At 38.9% G+C, this 23,318-nt stretch overlaps 1 protein-coding gene across 5 annotated transcripts in view; it reads right to left on the reverse strand.

Annotated features, from left to right (window-relative positions):
* The window catches only part of Fut10 (fucosyltransferase 10), a 103,291-nt gene extending 82,122 nt beyond the window's left edge, over window positions 1-21,169 (reverse strand). Inside the window, exons 1-3 of one of the 5 annotated variants that reach the window (XM_058582322.1) lie at window positions 21,149-21,169; window positions 9,400-9,751; window positions 4,966-5,260 (exon numbers count right to left, since the gene is read on the reverse strand). In XM_058582322.1, the coding sequence (XP_058438305.1) occupies window positions 4,966-5,260; window positions 9,400-9,480 (376 nt within the window). In that variant the 5' untranslated portion in view covers window positions 9,481-9,751; window positions 21,149-21,169. The other 4 variants (XM_046453318.2, XM_046453320.2, XM_046453319.2 and 1 more) reach the window with 4 other exon arrangements.
* Between the last annotated feature and the right edge of the window lie 2,149 nt (window positions 21,170-23,318).

Genomic DNA, 23,318 nt, shown 5'->3' on the forward strand with positions numbered 1-23,318 from the left:
TTATGCAAGTCACTGACATTCTCTGTAAATCACATAACTCTATCTAAAATGGTAATCATACCTAGGGTAACATATTGTGTTGTGGACATTTTAAATAAGAGAATACATGGAGAGTGTTTCTTTATGCTAGCAGTGATGAAGTGATGACAGTGATGAAGGTTCCCACTACTCTGAGGGACAGAGGAAGCTAAGCAGGCTTTCTCATGTTATAGATGATCTATCCCTCAAGGCTTTGTTGACTGTAATTCCAAGATCGCTAAGCAACCTAATGATTCTAATTCCATTTTCAAGCTAACTTGATCATTGGGAGTAAATACCTGGAACAATGAACATCAGGAATCCTGTGACCAATAAATCAGCTTTTTTTTTAATTGATTTTTTTCAGCTTTTCTTATAAACATGAATCTCCTATTTAAATCAACACCATTCAGGGGCTGAGGTTGTAGCTCAGTGGTAGCGTGCTCACCTAGCACGTGTGAGGCCCTGGGTTCAATCCTCAGCACCACATAAAAATAAATAAATAAAGTACAGGTATTATGTCCAACTACAACTAAAAAATAAATATTAAAAAAAAATCAACACCATTCAGTTCATTAAGGTCTGATAGATTCTTGGTGAACTAAAAAAAACTGACTAGACATAGAGGGATGAGGATTCTGCCAGAGGACTGACCCTTGAGAGGCCCTATATGAACAGCTGGGCTCTCCTCCTACCTCCCTCTCTTTAATTATACATGATTACATCAAGACACTGAGAAATCCCAAAGAATCCTCTGAAACAAAGAAAGCTTCCTACTACATTTGCTATTTTTTGTTCTAAATGAATCTCATAACTCTCCAAAAACTAGAAATGCATACATAGTATAGATAACGACACTACCATTCAGGGGAACTTTACAACCAAAACACCTTGTTCACTTACACGCCCTTATCATCTGTCACTCTAATGCTGATCTCTGTTGACTTGCTGGTGACATTTCATGACTGAATCCACTCTCCCCTCTTATATCCACAACCTCTTTTATAAATCCTTCCTCACAACTCATGTCCTTCAAGAAGTGTTCCCCAATACTACCAGCCCTTTCTAGTTAAGGGTGTAGCTCAGTGGTAGGCAGATTACATGCTTTATATGCACAAGGTTCTGATTTCTAGATCCAATATCCCCATTCCCAGCCCCACCCCCAAAAAAACTAATTTATTCACTTGTGACCACTTAATTTTTCTTTCAAGCAATTGTCAAGCAGCTAAATCCTTGCATTTCTCAAATGTCTCAAAGAAGACCCAATACTTGATATATTTCACCAATTAAGTTCTTTATTGCCACCAGATATATATTTATATTAAGTAAATAAATCATCTTAAGGAAGAAGAGAGACAAACTAGATTACAAAGGTGACAAACAAAAGATGTTCTGGTTGACAGAAGCTTTGCGATCACATAATCCTTCGAGTTTCCTTTTCTCTTAAATAGGTCAGCTTTTAATACCATAATCATTCTTTCTGCCTTTTCCTTTTCAATCCTGCTGCACCAGAGTCCCACTGCAGTTTAAGTGACCTACTTAATAAAAAGTTTGGAGTCCTCAAACAGAAAACTGGGTTGGTTCCTCTACTGCCAACTGCTATGCAATCTTGGCACATTCCCTAGCCTCCCAAAGCTGCAGTCTTCTTTTCTTTACAAAGAAGAGGTTAGATTTCTTTTTGGCTGTAAGTATCTATGAGTATTTTCTGAGAACCTATCCCATACAAAGCACTGTGCTTGATATGAGGGTGGGAAGAGGTATAAGTAAAAATCAATGTTGCTCCATCATCTATTTAGGGAAGAGAAGGCCCATACAGTACAAAACCAAATGCCACAGTTACTTTGTTTATCATCCCCATTCCTGATTCTCTGTTCCATGATTGGAATTGTGCATGGCATATAGATGTTCAATTCAATGACATACACACCTTATGGGTGTTTAGAGAAGACAGACTTCATCTTAAGTCAAGAATGGTTCAAAGATTTCTAAAAGGTTGTTCAACTTTCACTCCTCCCCAACATTATCTTCTAATTGGAACCAAAATCATAAGCCAGTGTTCAAGTTTCTCCATGCTCTGGTTTCAATATATCCTTCAATCCTTTTCTTTTCCTTATATAGAACTATGCTGAAGCCAACCTCCTTGTTATACCTCAGATCTTACTCTTCACTCCTCCTTCCTCCATACCGTATTTATGCTGTTCTTCATAATAAAATGTCTTCCAATCCTAACATGGCCCAATTCCATTATCTCTCAGGGTAATTTCAAATTTCTCCATATCTGTATGGAGGTGTGTGTGTGTGTGTGTGTGTGTGTGTGTGTGTGTGAGAGAGAGAGAGAGAGAGAGAGAGAGAGAGAATAGATCATTTTTTAAATTTTGGTGCTGGAGATTAAACCCAGGCCCTCATGCATGCTAAGCACATTCTCTATCACAGAGATACACCCTCAACTCCTCTCCTAGTTTATGAAAGAGACCTTAGAAAGCGTTTCTTAATCCTTCCAATCATGTGCTCCCTCCTGCCTCTGAAACCCCAAAATATTTGTTGACATTTCTCTTGTGGTACATATAACGACTGGCTCTGCAGTACATCTGGGCCATATCTTTGCCTCAAGAGAATAATCTTTAACATCAAAAATTATATTATTCACCTGCTTTGCCAAACAAATAAAGGATAGTCACTAGATTAGTCTGACAGGACAAATATAAAAGGACACTTTAGGATATAAAAAGTGGATAAACAATGGTACCAAGTTAGGAACATTTGTAACTTATGACTAAAATGGTGACTACTATCCCACTCTCAATAACCTCAAAAAAAATTAGTACAACCACCCTAGAAACCAGTCTGGGGATTCTTCAAAAAAACTAGGGATGGAACTACCATATGACCCAGCTATCCCACTTCTTGCTATATATCATAAAGATATAAAATCAGCATCAATGTTTATAATAGCACAATTCACATTAGCCAAGTTATGAAACCAGCCTAGATGCCTGTCAACAGAAGAATGGATAAACAAAATGTGGTATATATATGCACAATGGAGTTTTACTCAGTCATAAAGAAGAACGAATAAACTGGAGAACATCGTGCTAAGTGAAATAAGCCAATCCCCCAAACCCAAAGGCTGAATGTTCTCTCTGATATGTGGATGCTAAGAAAAAATAGGGGAGGTAAGGAGGAAAAAATAGAAGTTCACTGCATTAGGCAAAGGGGAATGAAGGAAAGGGAGGGGATTGGGAATAGTAGAAACAGTAGAATGACTTGGACATAACTTTCCTATGTTCCTATATGAATAAATGACCAGTGTAACTCCACATCATGTACAAACACAAGAATGGGATCCTAATTAGAATACATTGCACTCCATGTATGTATAATATGTCAAAATACATACTACTGTCATGTATATCTGAAAAGAACGAATTTTCAAAAAGTGAAAAAAATAAGCTAGACACAGTCAAAGGTCAATTGTTTTTCTCATATATGGAAGCTGGAAAAAGACGGGAGGTAAGAGGTTTCATGAAAATAGAAGAGAGATCAGGAGTAGATCAGTGGGATTGAGGGAGAAGGTAGAGGGATGTGAAAAAGAAAGACCAGTTAAATAAATAGAAGAAAGATCAGTAGAATCCTAGAAAGGGAGCAGGCAGAGGGAGGAAGAGAAGGAAAGGTGAAGTACTAGGGACTGACTTGGACAAATTAAATTCCATGTTTGTATAATTATGCCAGAAATAACATCAAATTATATATAACTGTAATGAACTAATAAAAAAATCAAAATAACTAAAAAGGGCGAGGAGTATAGATCAGTGGTAGAATGTCCTTGGGTTGTATACCCAGAATTGAAAAAAAAAAAAAAAAAGTGGATAAAATTACTTCCAGGCTATGTGTCTGAGATATATCTCAAACATAAATAAATTTTGTGTTTAGATCTGGGTTTCATCTCCAAAATAATAATTATGTACATACAAATATTCCAAAATCCAAGAAAATACAAAATTTGAAACACTTCAGATAAGAGATATTTAGGCTGTACTTGGAATTTCTCTGGATTTTTAAGTATCTGGAATTTCCCTGAATGCTTACCTATAACAGAACACTGCTCTGTAGCCCTGACCAACTAGTGGGGCATACCTACCACTTAGTTTCTAATGAACTCATTTCTCATTTTCAACAGTTTTATTTAAGCTGTTGTTAGGCAGAACACTGAGAATAACAGTTCTACCTTTCCAGAGCCAGCAACAGACACACACACACATATATATATACATTCATACCCACTCTAAAACAGATTTCATTGACTTCCTAACTGAAGCAATTAGTTTCACATGCATTTAGCCAATTGGTCTCCCTGGCCCCACCTCTCATCACCAAGAAACTCTGTATTCCCATCTCTGCTGGTATCCTGCAAACTACATCTACTGGGGTTTGGTTGCCCTTCAATCCCAGCATGACAAATAATCAGCCTCAAGAACTCTTGAAAGGTGACACTGAATAATCTTTTTATTTTTATTTCTGATTAATCTGACGTTAAATAAATGAAGAACATGATTCTTGGCTTAAGTACAATTAAAAATCTGTCACTGTATCAAAACCTGGCTTTCATCACAAGTGACATTTTGAATTCATGTCAGTGTATATGCAATACCCAATCCCCTGATAACAAATGTAATAAGCACAAAACTTAACAGTGAAAAGGTGAGAAAAAAAAAAAAATCTCTCTTCTCCTCCATAAATACCAACTAGTCTGGACAAACACTTCTTTGCTGATCAGATTTCCTTGATGTTTATATTTGCTAAATGCTCAGGCCTTCCACAGAGGAAACCAGGTGTGCCCAAGTGTCTTCAAGGGGAGCTCCACCCCCTCTTCCACAGGAAACATGCAGTAACTCAGTTTTGGAGTGAGGCAGCAGCAGGCAAAGGAAGAAAGACAGAAGCCCTACTTACCATAGAAGAGGAACGCTTTGGTCATGGGATGGTGCCAGTAAGTCCGGTTGATGGTGAAGAAACAGGCATCTGCTCCACACTGGCCCAGCCGTCCAGTTTCCCCAGTCAGTGGGGACCACCAGAGCATGATGGGGTAGCTGTCGATTTCCAGTTGTCTCTTCCTAATCAAGGACAGTGCGTCTTTCTGAAGGAATGGATTGAGATGTTCAGGCTCTTCCTCCAATTTTTTATGTCCATCTTGCAAATTGGAATTTTTAAACGTCTTCCTTTCAAATTTTCCTAGCTCAACCACGACCTAAGAATGAAGGCAATTATTACCAGAGTCACATTATTTAACTTTCATCAGCATATCTCACTCATCTTGATGATTTAGCCTCCTACTAGTTTTCTATTGTTGCTGTAACAAATTTCCATGAACTTAATAATTCAAAACAGCACACACTTATTATTACACAGTTCTGAAGGTCAGAAATTTGAAATGAGACTCACTGGGCTAAAATCAAGGGGCCAGTAGGCCTTTATTCTTTTTTGGAGATTGGGAGAATCAGTTTCTTGCCTTTTCTCTCTCTTGGAGGCAGCCCACAGTTCTGGACTCAAGGCCGCCTTCCTGCTTCTTCAAAGCCAGCAGCACTGAAGACTGTGGCTCTTTTGATAATATTTCTCTGTCTAACGAGAGCCAGGAAAGACTGTACTCTTAATGATTCATGTGATTACACTGGGCCTCCATAGATAATTCAGGATAATCTCCTGTTTTAGTTGATATCATGCTGCCTTACCAGAACACCTGAGATTGAGTAATTTACAAAGAATTGAGATGTATTTCTTACAGTTCTGGAGGCTAGAAAGTACAAAGTCAAGGGGTCCCTGAGCAGGAAAGGAAGACACGCTTATGCTTTGATCGGGAACCTACACCAGGGACAACTAACTGACTTCCACTATAAGGCACTCATCTGCCCTCATGACCTAATCACCTCTTAAAGTTCCCACCTCTCAATCCTGTTGCATTGAGGACCAAGTTCCCAACATGTGAACTCTGAGAGATATTCACACCAAAGCATTTCCATACCTCAAGGTATATCACATTAATCCCATATGCAAAAGTCTTTTTTGCCGTGTGAGTAACATATTCACAGGTTCCAGGCATATGGGACATGAAAAGAGCCTCCAAAATAAAAATTCTATTCTACACGTAGACCCATTTCTCTGCTATTTCATCAGCATACATAGCGCCTAGCACATATAGTACCTTGAAAATTACAATAGGGTTTCTACCTGTCTACGCTAACGATGACGCTCCAGGGAAAAAGAGCTGTAAACTACCAGCGGATTACCTTTATTGCAATTAAAGAAGTCATAATATGAGAGTTATATTTTTAATAATACCTACTATTGCACTGACACCATGAAGTATAACGGCAAAACTTCCTGGAATCTGCGTTATCAACACAGTAAACCATTGGGGATTGGATCTTCACTCGCTTCCACATAAAACCACATTTTTACCTACATCAAGATAGTCTAAGTCAGAGTCACTGGACAGCCAGGCCATCAGAAATAGTAATCTGGAGGTGGTGAGATTGAAACTGAGGACCAATTGTTCTCCAAAATTTTTCACACTTTAAGATTTAATGCCAATACGGCCCTACAAAAATATTATCAAAAGGGTTTTTTTACATATGCTTTAAACATCAATGATCAGGCTACAAAAATATTATCAAAAGGGTTTTTTTACATATGCTTTAAACATCAATGATCAGGCTATCAAGCACATAAAGCAGTTAAAAGAAGGCACATTTACATTTTTCCTGCAGTCAGCCCTCTGTATATGCAAGTTCTACATCTATAGAGTCAACAAACTGTGGATCAAAAATATTCAAAGAAAATTTGCATCTGTACTGAACATGTATAGACTTTTTTTTCCTTGAATTATTCCCTAAACAATAAAGTATAACAACCATTCACATAATTTTTACACTGTGTTGGATATTATAAGCAATCTGAGGTGACTAAAAGTATACAGAAGAAAATGTATGGGTTACATACAAATAGCACACCATTTTAAATAAGGCATGTAGGGATCTGCCAATTTTGGTATCCACAGAGGGTCCTGGAACCAATCTTCTGTGAAAACCATTGGATGACTACATTAATTCCTCCACAGCCAGCCACAGAGGCATTTCCTGTGTGGCCATCAGGCCCCACCAACCAAGGACGGTTTCTTTTTTATTTCCTTGTTACTCCTATCACTGGTCACTGATGCATGACATGGAGTCTGCAAGTCCCTGGAAAGGGCCCATAAATTTCATTAGATTCTCAAAGGTATCTAAGGCCAACCAAAAGTAGGAATCACAGATTGAAAGCCAACCAATAAGCACTCCAAAAGGAGTAAGGAGTTCTATTAGCTTTTAAAAAAATCATATGAGGGGCTGGGATTGTAGCTCAGTGGTAGAGTGCTTGCCTAGCATGTGTGAGAAACTGGGTTCAATCCTCAGTACCACATAAAAATGAATAAATAAAATAAAGGTATTGTGTTTATATACAACTAAAACTATCTTTAAAAAATCATATGATACCAAAGTCCACATTCAAACAGCAAAACGATCCCTGAAAACTAAAGCCTAACCCTTGCCAATAGCTTTCTCAGCAATTTCGTAATCGAATAATGTAGCTCTTCCCCAGCAGCTTGATGGAACAGAATTGACTTATAACTCCACACTATCTTTTCATTTAACTTTCTTTTGCAAATGTACAACCAGTAACCTAAAAGAAAAAAACATGGCTTTTAAAAAGCCATGGGACAGGGCTAGGGATGTAGTTCAGCAGTAGTGCACTTACTTAGCATGTTCAAGAACATGGGTTCAATCCTCAGTATATGTGTATAAATATATATACATATATTTATATATTATTATTTGTACTATTATTTATGTATACATATGTACACACACGCACACACACATACACACACACATATATATATTTGTTTATAGTCAGGCCCAGATATCATTATCAGGTGGTAGGAAATATGGGGGGGCAGAAAAACATATTTATAAAAGCTATAAGGATAAAAATCAGCCAGATCCATAATCTAGAACTCAAAAGGAAAGATAACCCAGTTTCTTCAACAAACCTGTGACATGGCATAAAATGTGGGATAAAAGAAATTTGCAAAAGAAAAAATACAAAGCACAAAACCTGAGATACACCAACCAAATGTAATATGTGAAATTTGTTTACTCCATATTCAAAACAATCTATTATTTTTAAACAAATTTTAAAAAATTGGGGGAGGGAATTTTAACATGCCTAGGATACAGAAGATATTAAGTAATTATTATTAATTTTATTCAATGAGAGAACAGTAATATGGATACATGAACTTTTGGGGGGGAGACAAGCAAGGAAGAAAAGCGTTTCCTCAAAGACAAGCAAGGAAGCAGTCAAGTGTTTCCTCTGTCCAGAATCCGAGTCTGGCTGTAGAGTGTCTGCCAAAGTGCTTTCAAAATCTTTATCTCATTCTATGCTGATTAGGAGAAGTAGGATCCCGCAGAGCCAAAAAGCCAAAGGAATACCTATTTCCATTGGTCCCATACCTGAAAGACTGACATCCACAGATAATCTGTAAAAGTCTCTTGAAGGCTCAAATGGACAGAATATATCTACACTGATAGCCATATTTTTACCATCACTGTACAATTTTTTATTTCAATTTTAAATCAGTGAACAGAGTTTAGAATAACTGTAGGAAATAAATCAAATATGTCAAGAAATTTATTAATGCAGTTGTTTGTATTCTGCACTTACTTTAAGACACAGAATATCTTTCATATACTCTTTACAGAATAGTCCTTGCTTCTTCAAGAATGCCATCTTTCAGAAGTGATTAGGACCTATAATCCCAGCTACCAAAAAATGTGGGGCAGGAGGATCACAAGCTTGAGGCCAAACTGGGCAATTTAGTGAGGGCCTCTCTCAAAGTAAAATAAAAAGAGCTGGGATATAGCTCAGTGGTAGAGCACTTCTAGCATGGGGGAACCTCTAGGTTCAACCTCTAGTACCCACCCCCCCCCCCAAAAAAAGAAGCAGATAGAAAACTTTGAGAAAGTTATTCAACTTTGACCCAATGAGACAGTCTAAACTTTGCCTAAAACCAGGACCATACAAGAGTCACACTCTGATCTCAATCTCAATGATTTTGTTTCTGCCTGACATATCTGTTTGCTGTACCCATTCACTCAACCTCAACTCCACATGATTAAATTAAAAAAAAAAAAAAAGTGTTTTTCCTGCCTTAGACAGTAGCAATCACCTGATCCTGAAAGATTAAGCAAAAAGTAACATACTTGGAATTCTGTGAGAATAGAGCTGGGGATATAGAGGAGATGGCAAAGGCTCAGTAATGAATCCACATTACACAACTCAAATTCTTGGTACCTGGAGTGTGACGAGCAGAAAGACAGTAGCTGTCATGCACAGGCAAGATGCCAAAACCTTCCTCCTCTGAATCCGCACCATGCTGCCCTGCCCTGGGTGACTGACAGAGGGCTAGCCCAGTTAACAGGTGTTCTCGCGGCAGCCCATAGCCCGAGACAACTTCACATGGAGGAACCATCTGGGTGCCAATTTCTTGCACTGCCATTCCTGCTGGGACCTGGTCTCCATGAAGGACTGAGATCTGAGGTTTTGAGCGAGCCTGGCTTGGCATCGAGAGCAAACAGCATGCAGTCTTCTTAAGCCATCATCAGAGCAGCTGGAGATTCTTCAGACAAAAAGACATCAAACAATTCTGTAACAGACAAATGGATAATCTTTTAGCCATAGTGCACAAGATTTAATAAACGTAGTCTTACAGGTTTATCATGTACAAGCACTAATGTTTTAAACTAAAAGGAATCTTGGAGATCATGTAGTCGTAATAACTCATTCACAGACAGGGAAATGGAGACTAGAGTAGTGAAGTGGCTCACCTAAGGTCACCTAGCCCATTAGAAGAGCATGTCAAATCTACAATCAGGTACCAAATCTAAAATTCTCTTTCACTTAATTTTCTATGGCAAAAGAGGACCGAATTCCAGAAGCCATTTATATGAAGTTACTCCCTTATATTGAGGTTTCAAAGGAATAAAGAAGTAGAACAGAAAGTACCAGGACAAGAGGTTAGGAGTATAGCTCAGTGGTAGAGCACTTGACTAGCATACATGAGGCCCTGAGTTCAATCACTCTCTACCATTACAGAGTGGGGAAAAAAGGAAAGAAAGTACCAGGACTATGTACGCACTCTGGTTAAAAATTAGAAAAAAAAATGGTCAGGCTTCAATCAAAAATGAATAATAATTGACTAGGGTATTGGTCAGTGGTAAAGTGCTTGCCTAGCATGCAAGAGGTCCTGGGTTTAATCCCCAACACTGGACAAAGAAAATTTATAATGGATGATCATCAACTGTCCCAGTATACCCCAAGAAAACCAACTTCAGTGAAAACATAAAGAAACATGATTATTAATTTATTTTGTTAATTCTTGTATGGCAAGTGTAATAAAGCAGTGTGCTGTTTGAGCAACATGACTCTGGTTTCATCTATCTCAATGGATGATCTTTTTGAAAAGTTTTAAGAAGGAACTACATGGTTCCAAAAGATTGTCTCTTATTCCCAAGATTCCATGAGTTCCACGTCTTAGCAAATGGCCTTGTGCAGGGATCAGCTTCCAGAAGATGGTCAGTATTGCTTCACAGTGCTCCAAAGGCCTGACCCTAACTCAGAGCCACAGGTTTCTAGGAGAGAGTTAAAGATATAACTAGAACTGTAAAAATGATACGGAACTCTAGACCTGGGTCTAAAAAAGTGAGCTCTTCTCTTATCTTGATTTACTTTTAAGCCCAGGATACTTTTCTTCCTCAATAACACAAAGACTCACTGAAAGTGCATTTTTCTTCTTTCATCCATGGGAATTCTCAAAATAGAGTAACTATGAAAACAGACTCTAGAGTCAGCCTGCAAGGATTCAAATCTCAACTCCCCAGCTGGCATAATGCAGGTGCACGATAAATTTAAATATTATTATGATTTTTATTAGATGGAAGTGAAGCTGAATTCTCAACGTCACTGTCTCATCAACTGGAACTTCTTAAGGAGATATGAACATGAAAAGGAGACTGTTCATGTTTATTGAACAACCTATTATGGGCAAGGCCTTTCCTAAGTATGTAGCATTTATAAGCCAAAAACGACTGCATGAAGTAGCAACTACTATCCTTAGTTTTGAAGGTGAGAATATTAAATTTGAAGGCAGCAAGGTAAATTGCTCAAGACAATAACTTCATAACTTTGATAAATACTACAACCAGAAAAGAGTCTGGCTTTTGAGTTCATGTGGTTTGGGGTTTTTTTTGTTTGTTTTTTCTTTCTTTGTATTGTTTTGGTTTTGTTTTTTTGTACTGGGGATTCAACCCAGAGGCACTTTACCACAACCCTTTTTATTTTTTAATTTTGAGATAGTGTTTCACTAAGACACATGGGGCCTTCCTAAGTTGCTGAGGCTGGTCTCAAATTTGAGATCCTCCTGTCTCAGCCTCCTGACTCACTGGGATTACAGGCCTTTGCCACTGTACATGACTCTTTTCTATTTTTTTTTAACCATTAATACTATAAAATTCCTACCAGATAATGCTAACATTACAGCTATCTACCTGAACCACAGGAGGGAAAAAACAAATAAACAACAACAAAAAAAACTACGTAGAATAGTTGTTGGCTAGTATGTTAGAGAAAACAAAACAAAATCTACCAGGAACCTGTAAAGCTCCTTACCTTCTACTCAGTAGATGATAGTACATATTAGCTACATAAAATGTGAAGCTGGCTATTTAGGTTCTAATTCTGATTCTATCACTTATACATAATATAATTTGGACAAGTTACTAAGCCTCAGTTTTTTTAATAATAAACAATAAAAGTTAATTATCATTGTTTCTTTCCTTTGCATAACAGAAAAATTATCAAATTTTCTACTTAGGGGCTGGGGATGTGGCTCAAGCGGTAGCGCGCTCGCCTGGCATGCGTGCGGCCCGGGTTCGATCCTCAGCACCACATACAAACAAAGATGTTGTGTCTGCCGAAAACTAAAAAATAAACATTAAAATTCTCTCTCTTTCTCTCTCTCTCTCTCTCTTTAAAAAATTTTTTTTCTACTTAGGTGCAAAAGCAATTTATTATAATTAATGCACCCAGATTAGAAAGTAAAACAATATTATAAGCTTAAAAGGGAATAAAATTATATCACTCTCAAAAGTTTTAGGTCTGTCAGTCCACTCAATCTTATAACCACTTTGTAAGCTAGACAAGGAGGTATTGTATTCCCAGTTCCAACAAATAAGTAAACTGATCTTCAGCAACTTTAAGTGATTTGCCTGGATCATAGGTTTCTTTGTTTGTTTGTTTGTTTGTTTTTAAGGCAGAAGTGGATCTAGAAATCAGGTCACTTGACTCCAAGATCAATGGAAAGGAAAGACATGGGAAAAACAATGAAAGTTTGTCATGAATACAAAACAAGTCAGGGACAAAGGAAAACAAAGGATGGAGAGAGAACTTGAGGACAGATTTGGGAATGTTTTTACAGCTACCAGATAGCTCAGGTCGGTTGTGGGGTCTTTATAAGGCTGTAGAAAGAAAATTCTGCAATGGAAGAATTTAAGGCTACAAATTCCCTTGCATCTGGAAAATCTCAACTTAGGTTATACTCCTGAAGCTAGAGTAGTGAGATCTCAGGGACCAAGCAGTGGTTAAATACCCACCACTAAAGAACAGATCCCAGTACTGTGATTTATAGTATGCAGCCATCAACCAAGTCTCAGGGTACATTTGTAGCAGTAACAATCAATCTAATATATAGTATTAATTACCCAAGGCCCATCATCAAGTCAGCAGTCTCCCAGCTTGTGTGACAGATGGGCTTTGCAGAGAGCACGATGAAGACCACCAATCTCCAACTCCATGGCACTCCAAGAGCAAAGTGCCCTTCTGCCTAGCATTGCCTGAAAAATAAATCTCAGAGTCTTCTAAGAGAATGCCCCCCAATTTTTTTTTTCTGGTACAGAGCAATGTGTTTGTTCAATCACAGAACATCACATCTGAAATGGACTCTTACTAACCAATACTCTTGACCCTAGAAGCTGAGCTTCTGTAATGTACTGCCCCGGGGCTGGCCATCTGCTGCCCAGAGTGGGGTTTGGAGCTAAGTGCAACTGCCTCATGCTCCTGCAAGTGCTATTCCACCAAAACCAGCAGCACTGTCATCCTAAAATGGATCCATATTTCCTACTTTGTTTTGAATTAAGAGAGACAGAAGAAAGACTGAGTATCTCAAAGAAAATTAGCAGTCTGAGTGTGCCAGCTCCAAATTCTGGCTGTGCAGGGCCAGAATTGGAACAAAGAAATGATTCTACCCTGTCCTTTAGACTGAAAAATGAGAAGCCAAGCCTAGTGATGCACTTGATACACGAGATTTCCAACCCTGACAGTCTGTGTCCCTCTCTGCTCCCTCTCCTTATTGGCAGGAAAGAGGTGAGGCAGAAGGCAGGGAGCTCTGGGAAGCCTTCTCTGCTCAGTTCTTTCTCATCTAGCAACTGGAAATCAATTGTTTTAATAAACAACCCTCTTAACTGAGATGAATATAATACCAGGAAGGGCTTTTAGAGGGGATACAACTAATTATCAAACTTAAATTATTCCTATTAAATTATTTCTATTAAAGTATAATTTCTCCAGTTAGCTTGACTCTCCCAGGAAGTGTTGTCACTCTATAACATAAATCTCCAGGACATCCCTTACATGGTTGCTTAGAAAGAGATGAGATGGGGGCTGGGGATGTGGCTCAAGCGGTAGCGCACTTGCCTGGCGTGCGTGCGGCCCGGGTTCGATCCTCAGCACCACATACAAACAAAGATGTTGTGTCTGCCGAAAACTAAAAAATAAATATTAAAAAAAATTCTCTCTCTCTCTCTCTCTCTCTCTCTCTCTCTCTCTCTCTCTCTCTCTTTAAAAAAAAAAAAAGAAAGAGATGAGATGGTAGACTGATGGGAAGGTGTCTAAGGACCCGTATTAGTCTGATTTCCATGCTGTGACAAAATACCTGAGAAAAACAATCTTACAAGAGGAAATATTTATTTTGGATCATGGTTTTACAGTCCATTCAATTATGAATGCATTATTGGATTACTACATTGATGAGATCAGAGCCCTTCCCAAAAACCCCAAGTCTGAAAATTGCTACACTATAGACCAATCCTTCAACACATGAGCCTTTGAGGTATGTTCCAAATATAAACCATAATGGGACTTTGGACCACTCGTCAGGCACATGCAACTACCTCCTTTCAACTATCTCTCATTAACACTCCTCACTCATTCCTACCTGGTTACTCCCAAGACCCAATAACCAGTGTTCTTCCTAGTCTGACCTTCATGCATTCTCCATTCAGATATAAAGAGATGTCCCTAGAATGTTGATTAGGTATATCACCTCTGATTGACATCCTTCAATGGCTTCCCAAAGATCTCAAGGTAAATATAAAACTCTGTTAGCTTAAAAGCTAGAGGATGTGCATCCCGCCCCACACCTCTTGCTTCTTTCCTGGTGTCCTCCTCACACATTCTGTCCCAGCTATACCTAGAATGCAGAGCTTCCTCTTCTGTGCCTTCTCTAGAGTGCCTGAACCTCTTTTACTTTTCCAGCCATTCCACAAGATTCTCAAGATTACCTAAAATGAGATATACCCCTCCCAAGACCAAGTCAGCTTATAGATCCATGTCATCTTGTGCATTATTTCTATCACAACAATGGAGAAAAGGCAGGAAGCTGGAGGATTTTAGAAAACTTTCTGAAGCTGCTTCATTGGGTGCATAAAAAACAATTGTGACATGAAACAGTTGGTCTATTGTTTAATTTGAAAACTTCTTTAATACCTGCCACTGTCCCTACAGCATCTAATGACCACAGTGTAATGATTCCAATTTTGATGTTTACCCAATTTTAATCAACATTTATTTCCATGGTTCTTAATGGACTTCTGATCTTGCTAGGCAATTATTTTTATATAAAGAAGGCTGAGGGTTAAAGATTTCTACTTGGGAAGGTTATTTTATGCAACCAAGCACACATTTCAGGCAAGACTAACAGAGACTAGGAAGGGAGAAAGGAGCACTGGCAGCCTTGTGAATCAAGATGGACTATTAAAGGGGTGGGGAGGTGTCAGGGTGTGCCCTTAGATTCCAGATACACACTTCAGTGTTAATAATACAGCCTCCACTGATATAAAGCCCCAGTAAAAAAAAGCACAGTTAAAAGGGGTGATTGGGGCACAAGACTGAAGCTTTTATGTCAAAATAAGAACTAAGGTGACTCCTCAAGAAGCAAGAAGGCATCATCTTTGATTTGTTTATTTGTTTGCAGTACTAGGGATTGAACCCAGAGCCATACCTCTGAGCTACACCCCCACACCTTTTTTAATTTTATCTGGGACAGGGTCTCACAAAGTGACCCAGGCTGGCCTTGAACTTGCAATCCCCCAAGGCAAGAATTCTTCATTTTTGTTTTTCCTATAAGGTCTTCTTAGTAACTATTCATTCTTCAAAAAGAACTTATAGATTTTTTTGTGTGACAATTTTTCTACTTGGCAGATATGAAGAAAAATATCTCATCTACTTTTAGCAATTTACATAATCATGAATGAGGAGCTGGTTAAATAACACAGAATATGGCTAACATTTCACATGTCTATAAACAATAGCTGTACCAGGCAATCTTCTGAAGTTTCTTGCCAAAAACAAGTTCTCTATTCCCATGAATAGTGTCCAGGTGCAAAAATTCTCCAGAGAAGAAAGTTTAAGTTAGTAAAATGATAATCATCAAGACAATTTGAATAATCACAAACTAGAATTTCAAGAAATATAAAACAAAAAATATTTGTATATAACAAGTTTAGGATTGTTAATTTCCCCCCTCCTGCACTGGGGATCAAATCCAGGACCTTAAGCATGCTTAGCAAGCACTCTACTACTGAGATACATCCCCAGCCCCATTTTCCCTTTTAGTAATTCAACATTACCTTTTGAAAACTAAAATTGTATCCTCAAAAAAAAAAAAAAAAAAAAAAAAAAAAAAACACTCTGAAACACATTATAAATAAAGATAAACTTTTTTTTAACTGAGAGAGTTTTTCTAAGTTGCTGATGATCTCACTAAATTGCTAAGCTGGCGCTGAACTTGTAACCCTCCTGCCTCAGCCTCCTGAGTCACTAAAATTACAGGCATGCACTACCACTACACACCCAGCTTAATTTTTCTTAATTTTTCAAAAACCCTTGTACAGTAACGTGATAACATTTTTATTGTAGAATGCTGATAGTTGAGTAAGATACTGCATTTCTTGCTGAAATCAACTCTTTACATTCCAAATAAAAAGTATTTAAATACAGGTTGGAAATGTCTGCATACTGAGCAATATTTATACATACATGAATAACATCATTGTTTATGCAAACTATTTTCTTTTTCTTTATTTCCTAAATTTAACCAGGTTGAATTTCTTTTTCAAAAAATGATCTGTTGGTAAGATATAACTTGAAAACACACTACTTTTTTCCTCCTTGACGAATAAAAGATAAGCAACACAGTAACAGTTGATGCTGGATGTTTAATTCACTGTTGCACACTGCCACCTAGCAGGAAGCTAGCAAATGAAGAGTTATTGTAGCCATTTCAAAATATGCACAAACCTTAATGATCACTTAATGCTACAACTTTGTCTCTGGCTTAGAGGCAGCAGGAGAAAGTTCTAAGACTGAGGCTAGGATGCTGTCTATATTGGTGGCTTGGAAACTTTAGTGTGCTAATACCTGTACTGTTTATTCAATGCAGATGGCCAGGCCCCACCTGAAAGACCTCTGTTGGAGACAATGGTGGACTGTGGGAAAACAAGGCCCTACTTTGCAGAGTGAAATCACCAACAAGCCCACAACTGGTCATAAGCTTCTGCAGAAGGGAGGATCTCATTTGAGAGAAGGGAGGATGTATGAAGGCACTGAGGTCCTGACGACCGATTTTCCTTATTCAAAATTGTACCCAACCAGAGTTATATGTATTTTACAAATAAAATGAACAATCCAAGTCACCTCAAGCATAAAATATTCTCCCCAACATTTCTGGGTACTGTGGCAGTAAGTGGGAGTAACCTGTTGGCGCTTCAATGTTAAGAAATACAGTAGTTTGCCATAGCATTTCCTAAGTATTAAAGAATTATTAAAAGATCCCAAGACTGGTGTGGTGGTACATGCTTGTAATCCCAGCCATTTGGGAGGCTGAGGCAGGAGGATCTCAAGTTTGAGGATTGCTTGGGCAATTTAGCATGACTCTGTCTCAAAATTAAAAATAAATAAATAAATAAAAATTAAAAGGGCAGGGGATGTAGCTCAGTAGTAAAGCAACCGTGGATTCAAATCCCAGTATGGGTGGTGGAAGGATCCCAAGTAAACGTCTTAAAATCACAGCAGTATTCTATGTCTTACATAAAATATAGAAAATAGCTCTAAGAGAGCTAACTGGGTACAAAAACACCTTTCGAAATGGCTTGCACGTGGAAAACCAAAGCCTGCAGTCTGGGGGCTCTCCCAAGGTATTTTCTGTAATATATACACAAGAATCTCCACAGCTGGAAAGTCAGGATTGCTGCTAGTTCCGCACGAAATTCTAGCAACAAGTGATTCTCAGTGAAGACCCAAGTGCACTGAAGCAATGCACAATACACAAGCAAAGTTAGGGGAAGCAGATGGTGGCAGGCAGGGGGAGGAACGCGAGGTCCCCCGCGCCAGAGGCGCAGCTAGCGCAGCAGCAGAACCGCGCGCTCCTCCTCTGGGCTCCCGGTTATACCCACCGCCTGTCATCAGCCTCCCACTTGTGCCATCTCAGCAGCCGGATCAGCTTAAATCTCAGGCCGTGGCTCTAGAAAGATCTGCCCAAGGTTTCTGTTCTCAAACAGACGTAGACTCTTTTAGTGCACAACTCGGTCTCCTAACACTCATACCCTTCTTGGCATAGAGATTTTCTTCAACTGTTGGCTCCAGCAGGCGCGTCCCAGTTTCCAAGGGCAACAGAAAAGTCTCTTTTCTTTTCTCTACATCAAGCCCCTGCCCCCACCAGGCCATTACCCAAACTAGAGAAGACCCACAGTTCCACACTCACCTCGCCGCAGCATAGGAGGATAGCTAAACGGATTACAGCAGGCTGCTTTTCACTTTCAGTTTGCGCCCCCTCTTGGCCTGGGGGAAGACCGGGAAAGGTTGCCTGAATGGGCTGCGTTGAGGATGAGAGATCCTGGATCCAGGTTTTCACTAATGCCTTACGGCGGGGAGTAGCGGGGACGGGGCGGGTGGGGCTTGCTTCAGAGAACGTGGATCCTCTCCTCCCTGGGGCGTCCAAGCACAATCCGCCCTAGGACTCAGTTCTTCTTGAAAGTTTTGGAAAGTTCTTCATGAAAGCCTTCTAGAAAGGAAGGCTCCTGAGGCCCTCTTAAGTCACAGGAAACTCTTCTTCTCAAACTATACAAGTACTAAAGTTCAAAGTTAGCTATTTAGGAAAATTGTGAGTCTTTTTTTTTTTTTTTTTGCTAATCCAATTCTGAGATCCTTTAATCAGTGTCCTTGGTGTTTGGTAGAGTGAACTTTAGTAGAATCATTTAGTTTGGTATTACTGGTTGGTGTAGACCAAATGTTTGTGTCCTAGTGCAGTGGTGTTGGGAGGGGAACCATCAGGGATGTGATTTGGTCAGGAGGACAGAGTCTGACAGAGATGGCAGGGGGGTCCTACCATCACCTGAGGAAATCTACCTGAGCTTCCATCTTGGACTGCCCAGTCTCCAAGTCGTCACTTCAGTTGCTTATAAGGCACCCAGTCTAAGGTATTTTGTTATAGCAGCCACATGGACTACAGTACTGCTAAAGGAAAACTGATACTGAGAATCCAATCCAGATAAACCAATTAAAAATATTTTGCCTTAGTCCAGGTGGTGATCAACCTAAGGACATTATTTAAGGGCTGGAGCTGTTAATGGAGCTCTAGGCTAGAAGCCTGACATGGGGGATTCCAATGAATCAACCCCCTTCCCCACCCCCACCCCCCCCAAAAAAAGAAATAAAGAAAAGGTGATGGTGAAAAACAGGAAAATAACTTTAATCAACATGGCCATATTTGGAAGGCAAAGTAAGATCCAGCATTTCAGCCCTTTGTGTGGATAAATGAGCTTTAGATTCAAATACAGGAAGAATTGGAACAGGGGAAAGGGTACACATAATTAAGCCGACTTGATCCAACTGTGGTCTGATTGATCATTATTTCAGTTCTGGTTCTGGGAGTAGCTCTGGAGAAGTCCTTATTGCTTGTGGGTGTAAGAGGCAATTTCCACTTGCAGTTCCCAATGTTTATCAACCAGACTTGTGATCATGGAAAGGGGTAATTCAGTTCCCATGAAGTTATTGCTTCTGTTTAGGAGGGCAGTCACTGCAAATCTTGGGTGCAGCTGCAGGACCCAGATATACTGTCCTAGGTCTGCCTTATCCTAGTCCTGACCCTGCAGAGTTCCCATGCCATGCACCTCAATTAACTTCTCTGCAAAAATGGTTACCTAATAATACTGTCCACTTCTAGAAAAATCAAACACAAAAGATTGAAAATTGAGTATATTAAAAGTAATGAGTTCTAGGGGTTGGAGGTGGTAGGGCATGTGCATAGAATATGCAAGACCCTGCATTCAATCCCCAGAAACAAAATGAAAAAAGTAAGAAATTCTTTTCATGAACGACACCATTAGAAAGTGGGAAAATGATAGATAAGAGATACTTACTTCTGTATTAGTTTTTCATCACTATTACCAAACTATCTGATATGAACAACTTAAAGGAGGAAATATTTGTTTTGGCTTAGTTTGAGAAGTTTCACCCCATGGTCAGCCAGTTCTATAGCTCTGAGCCTGAGGTGAGACAGAACATCATGGCAGAAGGGTGGTAGAAGAAAGCTGCTCAGCTCATGGCAGCCAGGAAGGGGGGTGGGGGGATGGGGAAAAGACATAATCCCTAAAAGCACATCCTGGATGACCCACTTCCTCTAGTCATGCCCCACCTGCCAACAGTTTCTACCACCTCCCAGTAGTCCATTCAGCTATCACAGGATTAATCCACTGATAAGGATAGTCTCTCAGGATTCCATCACATCCTCAAAATCCTAAACCTGGATATTGCTGCATTGGGTATCAGGTCTTCAACTCATGAGCCTTTGGGAGACATTCCAGATTCATAACATTTTCAATAGATAGTATCTAACAAAGAGTTAATACTCAGAACATGTCAAGAATTCCTACAATGCAATAAGAAAGACAAGCAGTCAAGGAGGAGGAGGAGGAGCAGGGGGAGAAAGAAAGAAAGAAAGAAAAGCAATCAAAAAAATATAGCACTTCACCAAGAAGGAATCTAAATAGCCAGTAAGTATGTGAAAAGATGCTTAACTTCTTTATTCATCAAGGAAATGCAAGTGAACACAATAAAGTACTACTAACACCCACCAAAATGGTTACAAATTTTAAAATTGACAATACCAAGTGAAGGAAAATCTGTGGAGCACATGGAGCAAGAAACTAAGAAACTCAAGAATTATTGGTGGAGGAATAATTGTGACAGCCACTTTGGAAAACTGCCTATTGATATCTACTAGACCTAAATGTACACATGCTTTATAACCCAGAAATTCCCATAAAATATGCCTAATACATGTATATGAATCAAAAGACATGTATAAAGACACTAGACAATAAAATATACCTTAACAAATTTAAAGTAATAGATATCACATTTCAGACAACAATGGAATTAAACAAGAAATCAATAACTGGAAAAACCCCAAATATGTGGAGATTAAACAGCACACTTCTATATAATACATGGGTCAGAGAAGAAAACTCAAGCCAGCTTTGTGACAAGGTTGGCTGCAAAGTGTGACAGAAATAACAGGGTGCCAATTCCAAGCCTAAGCCTAAATGTCCTCAACTTCTGTATCTTGGTACACTACCTAGCCCCCATAAGAACATCCCCAAAATAACCAGCCGAATAATAGCTCACTATTTTGCCCCTGGCAAAAACCTACCAATTCTAAGACATATGAGGGCATTCTAGACCAAGCAGCTGCAGGCCTTTCCACCAGCTGACTGCAGATTCTTGAGCAAGTCCAAGGTCAGCAGAACCACCCACCTGACTTAAAAAAAAAAAAAAAGAGTGAGCAATAATAAATGCTTACTGTTTTAAACCTCTGAGTTTTAGAGTGCTTAGTCTGTTTTCTTTTTCTATGACAGAATACTACAGACTGAATAATTTCTAAAAAAAAAAAAATTAGTTTATTCAGCTCACATCTGGTGACTGGGAAGGTCACGGTATGATATCTGCTGAGGGTGTTCTTGCTGCATCAAAATCAACCAATAATCCCATCATGCTTCCCCTCATGAACTCATCTAACTCTGATTACTTCTCAAAAGCTCTACCTCCAAATATCATCAACATATGAATTTAAGGGTTAAGTGTCTAACACATGAATTCTTAGGAGAGACAGTCAAATCTGATATAGTGACATATTCATACATATAGATATCAATGTATAGGAATATATGTATTCAAAGTCTAATAAAGATATGTTACACAGCAATACCTAACCAATATAGAAATTGGCATCTAGAAGTGGCTGCTGCTTTAATAGAAGTTTAAAATATATAGCACTGGCTTTGGGACCAGGTGGTGGGCAAAGACTGAAAAACAGTGAGAATGTATCTACTTGACAGGCTTTATGCAGTTACCGCCTATTGCCAAGGGTTCCACTACAGATGCAAGAAAAACATGTCCTCACATTTTCTGTTGGTCTGATTATGGTAATGAAGATTGAATGGGGGAAATACAGGAGAAATATATAACAAAGGGGAAAAACATGGAGAGACAATTTTTGCCACTCAGAAATAACCTTGTAAATAGTGAAGAATCTGTTTTGTTGTTGCTGTTATTTGATTTTGGTTTTGGTAGTGCTAGGAATAGTGCAGTTTAGCTTTACCGATAAGCTGCATGTTTTAATCCAAACAAGAATCTAAACTTTTAGTATTTTTTGAGCAACAAGGAAACTACTATAGCAAACTGGAAAAATAATGGCACATATTATGCAGTGGTGAAATATTTGCTTAAACTACTACCTATAGCAACTTGCAACAAATAAAACATTCCCAGTGAACTTTTACATCTTGATAAAAAAATGATTTCCAGGCAGAATGCTGAATGTGTTCGTTGGTATCTTTTAGCTGTATATTCTGGGAACTGCAGAAAGGGAAAAGGGAGACCAAAAGCTAGCAGATTTGAAAAAAATGTCTGGTTCTCATCTCCTGTCTCCAAATCAGTAAAGCATCCTCAGGTGAGGTTGGAAGGTTCTTTTATTAAGACCTCTAGAAAAGGCTAAGTGAGCCTATAGTAGATCTTTTAAGTTAAACAAAACAGGCGGTAGGAATAATAAGGATATCTTACCAAGTTTGGCGTGCCCAAGGTAGTCACAATTAAGTCTGAGGAGAGAAATTTGTCTGAAAAGAATTTTTTCATATGACTTTTATCTAATGGAGTGGACTTCAATCAGATGTTACATAGAATACTCATAAATATTTTTAAAAGTTTTACCTAGTAAAAATTTTTTTCCCAACTTGAACTAAACATGCTGAAATTGTGCAAATTCATAAAATGTTTCTAAGATCCAAGCTCCTATAGGCAGGATATGAACTGAGAAGAGTGCTCAGCTACCAACAGGAGCCGGGTCTTCATAAGTAGCCAAGGAGGATGATGGCAAAGAGAGACGCTTCCAATGTTTGAACTAAGAGCTTTGAAGGACAAAGAAGCAGGGAGCAGAACTTGGCCCCAACCAAGGAGCATCTGCTGCTCCTTCCAGGACCTGGCAACACTTGCTGGGTGGGATTTCTGTAAGAAATGGACCAGAACATTTTGTGTACTTACTGCTAGGTACTCACAACTCTAATTAAATATTCAGTAAGAAAATAAAAATGAATATGTCCAAAATCAACTCCTTGGCTCCTTTAATATTTGCCTCTCCTTAACCTTTCCTATCTTGTGAAGATACTTCACTTCACCCAGTGGCTCAAGCCAAAATCCTCATAGTCATCCTTGATTGTTCTTTTTCTCATTTCTGTCATCTAACAGGTTAGGGACTATAGGCCCAACTCCAAAATATTTCGAAAATTTCACCACCTCTCACAACTTTCAACATCGTCACGATGACC

This window comes from Marmota monax, unplaced genomic scaffold (genome assembly GCF_021218885.2).
Source record: "Marmota monax isolate L192 unplaced genomic scaffold, Marmota_monax_Labrador192_F-V1.1 WCK01_AAM20220418_F8-fsc00117, whole genome shotgun sequence".
Taxonomy (NCBI): Eukaryota; Metazoa; Chordata; class Mammalia; order Rodentia; family Sciuridae; genus Marmota; species Marmota monax.